Below are 2,001 nucleotides of genomic sequence, written 5' to 3'. Positions count from 1 at the left end.
TTATTACTTAGGACACGTACACTGTAGTTATAACATATGCCATGTGTACCATATTATAAAAACTTTGCTAAAAATTGCATGGCTCGTACCTTCAGCTATAAAAAGACAATTATTCCAAATTAATTGAATTATAGCGTGCAGACATGCATTAAAAATGAAATACACACAGACAGGATGATTAATGATACATGTAGTGTATGTATGTGAATGTGTCTATATCTCCTTCTTTTACAAACCTGTTTGTGTCTCTAGCTACATCCTCATAGACACTCTGAACTCCGATTTCTAATCTAGTGCAACCGTAGGAGAGCATCTGACTCAAGTGCTTTCTGAGGCAGTAGTCAGGCCTTGTCTCTATTGTAATGCCAATGCACTTTACAATACTCCTCTCAGAATATCTGGAGGGAGGGAGAGAGATAGTTAAATATTAATAGTCATTGTTAGGTCTAGAAATAAATTTTGGGAGACCAATCAAACTAAAAATAGCAGACTTTATGATATCTAGGCCAAATATAGGAGGCCAAGTCTCCTAAACTCCCTCTAGATCTACCAGTATTGATAATCGTACAAACATGTACGTACATGATCCGTTTATGTCAGTAATTCATTACACACTTATACGATTAAATTTAATTGTTGCCAGACACAACACATGTACGTATGCGTATGTACATCAGTCAATTACATAAGAATTATAAAAGTGATAAGAGACGAGATTAAATCATGTAAAAATGACAATTATGTTAATAATCATTTTGCTTTCGTGTTCATTCAAATTCTATTGCAGACGAAAAGCAATAAACAACCTTTCACTCACTCAACTTGGCTCATCAAAATTTCATTCAAGCAACAATAATACTTCACAAGTTCGCCACATGTCAACTTTTAATAACTAGTAATTTAATATATATACTCTTCTTTCAATTTAATCTTTAAAATGGTGGAAAATTGTGACTTACTTGACAGCTTCTTCAACAGAGTTGCTTGTGTGACCAGAAAGTGCGTCGTGAAGATTACGAATGAAGAAGTCTTTGTAGGCGTCGTCCAGCGCCATGAAGGTACCGCCCATCACGATGTACTCTACCTTATCAATGGAATGACCCAGCTGCTTCAACTATAGAACAAGGGAGAGAAAAGAAGTTGAATATAATGATCATTTTAAAATTCCATTTTATTCTTTAAATCACACTATATACATGTAGTACAGGCCAATTTTGGAGCAACTTTAAAAATTCATAAAAAATTCGATTTTGATCGGAATCAGCTCAAACTTTCTACGCAACATAAGTACATGTATATGCATTGGAAAATGTAATAAAAATGGAGAATCCTCTCTTTTTCTTTTTTGGCAAAATTTGGCCCGAGACCGTGTACTATAGTACAGAGACTTTGGAGTAACTTTAATAATTATCATAATATGTAACTCATACCTGAGCTAGTCTATGCTTTGACTGAAGGTAAGGATTATACCTTGCTCTTATAGCTCTCATTGATGTTGGCTATATAATTTTTAAAAAATTAAAATCACACTATTTTCCAGCCATACAACACAGTACCTCATATCCTGTATAAGACTGTGTAGAATATTCAAAATCTGAATCTGGACCTCCAGGACAATAGCTGAAAAGATAATAAAATAATTATTTTAAAATACATAACTTTATGGATATTTTATTATTTTTAATTTTTTTCAATGTAAAAATATTATTCTAATTAAAGGGACAAGAAAACACATGTAATTTCATAATTTTTCAAAATACATGTAATTAGAATATGTAATACTCACACGCAGATGTTTCCAGTGAAGGTGATGTGTGGGCACCTGTGTGGCTTACACATGACGGCAACAACCGCAATACCCGATGCTGTACGAATAGGTTTAGCCTATTGATAATATACTGATAATATCCTGATAATATACTAATAGTATACAAATATACATGCATAATTATATAAATAATTATAATAATAGTTGCCTCATGTATGTACATGTAGTACATA

At 32.7% G+C, this 2,001-nt stretch overlaps 1 protein-coding gene across 1 annotated transcript; it reads right to left on the bottom strand.

The window, feature by feature from the left end:
* Nucleotides 1-178: 178 nt before the first annotated feature.
* LOC109588885 (elongator complex protein 3-like) lies at nucleotides 179-1,883 on the bottom strand. Its single transcript, XM_020004991.1, has 5 exons — nucleotides 1,787-1,883; nucleotides 1,557-1,620; nucleotides 1,431-1,499; nucleotides 960-1,114; nucleotides 179-398 (listed from the first exon to the last, which is right to left on the bottom strand). The coding sequence occupies exons 1-5, from the start codon at nucleotides 1,837-1,839 to the stop codon at nucleotides 179-181; spliced, it is 561 nt and encodes a 186-aa protein (XP_019860550.1). The 5' UTR covers nucleotides 1,840-1,883.
* Nucleotides 1,884-2,001: the final 118 nt, after the last annotated feature.

Source organism: Amphimedon queenslandica, unplaced genomic scaffold, assembly GCF_000090795.2.
Source record: "Amphimedon queenslandica unplaced genomic scaffold, v1.1 AMPQUscaffold_11792, whole genome shotgun sequence".
Lineage (NCBI taxonomy): Eukaryota > Metazoa > Porifera > Demospongiae > Haplosclerida > Niphatidae > Amphimedon > Amphimedon queenslandica.
Note: the sequence above shows the minus strand (reverse complement) of the source record. Positions and strands in the feature narration are given on the sequence as shown.

Excerpts from the sequence above, each read along its gene's own strand:
- LOC109588885 (XM_020004991.1), bottom strand. The coding sequence starts at position 1,839 with ATGTGTAAGCCACACAGGTGCCCACACATCACCTTCACTGGAAACATC. Across the intron at positions 1,500-1,556 it reads AGTCTTATACAGGATATGAG|CCAACATCAATGAGAGCTAT; the intron begins GTACTGTGTTGT and ends AAAATTATATAG. Across the intron at positions 399-959 it reads TCTGTTGAAGAAGCTGTCAA|ATATTCTGAGAGGAGTATTG; the intron begins GTAAGTCACAAT and ends CCCTCCCTCCAG.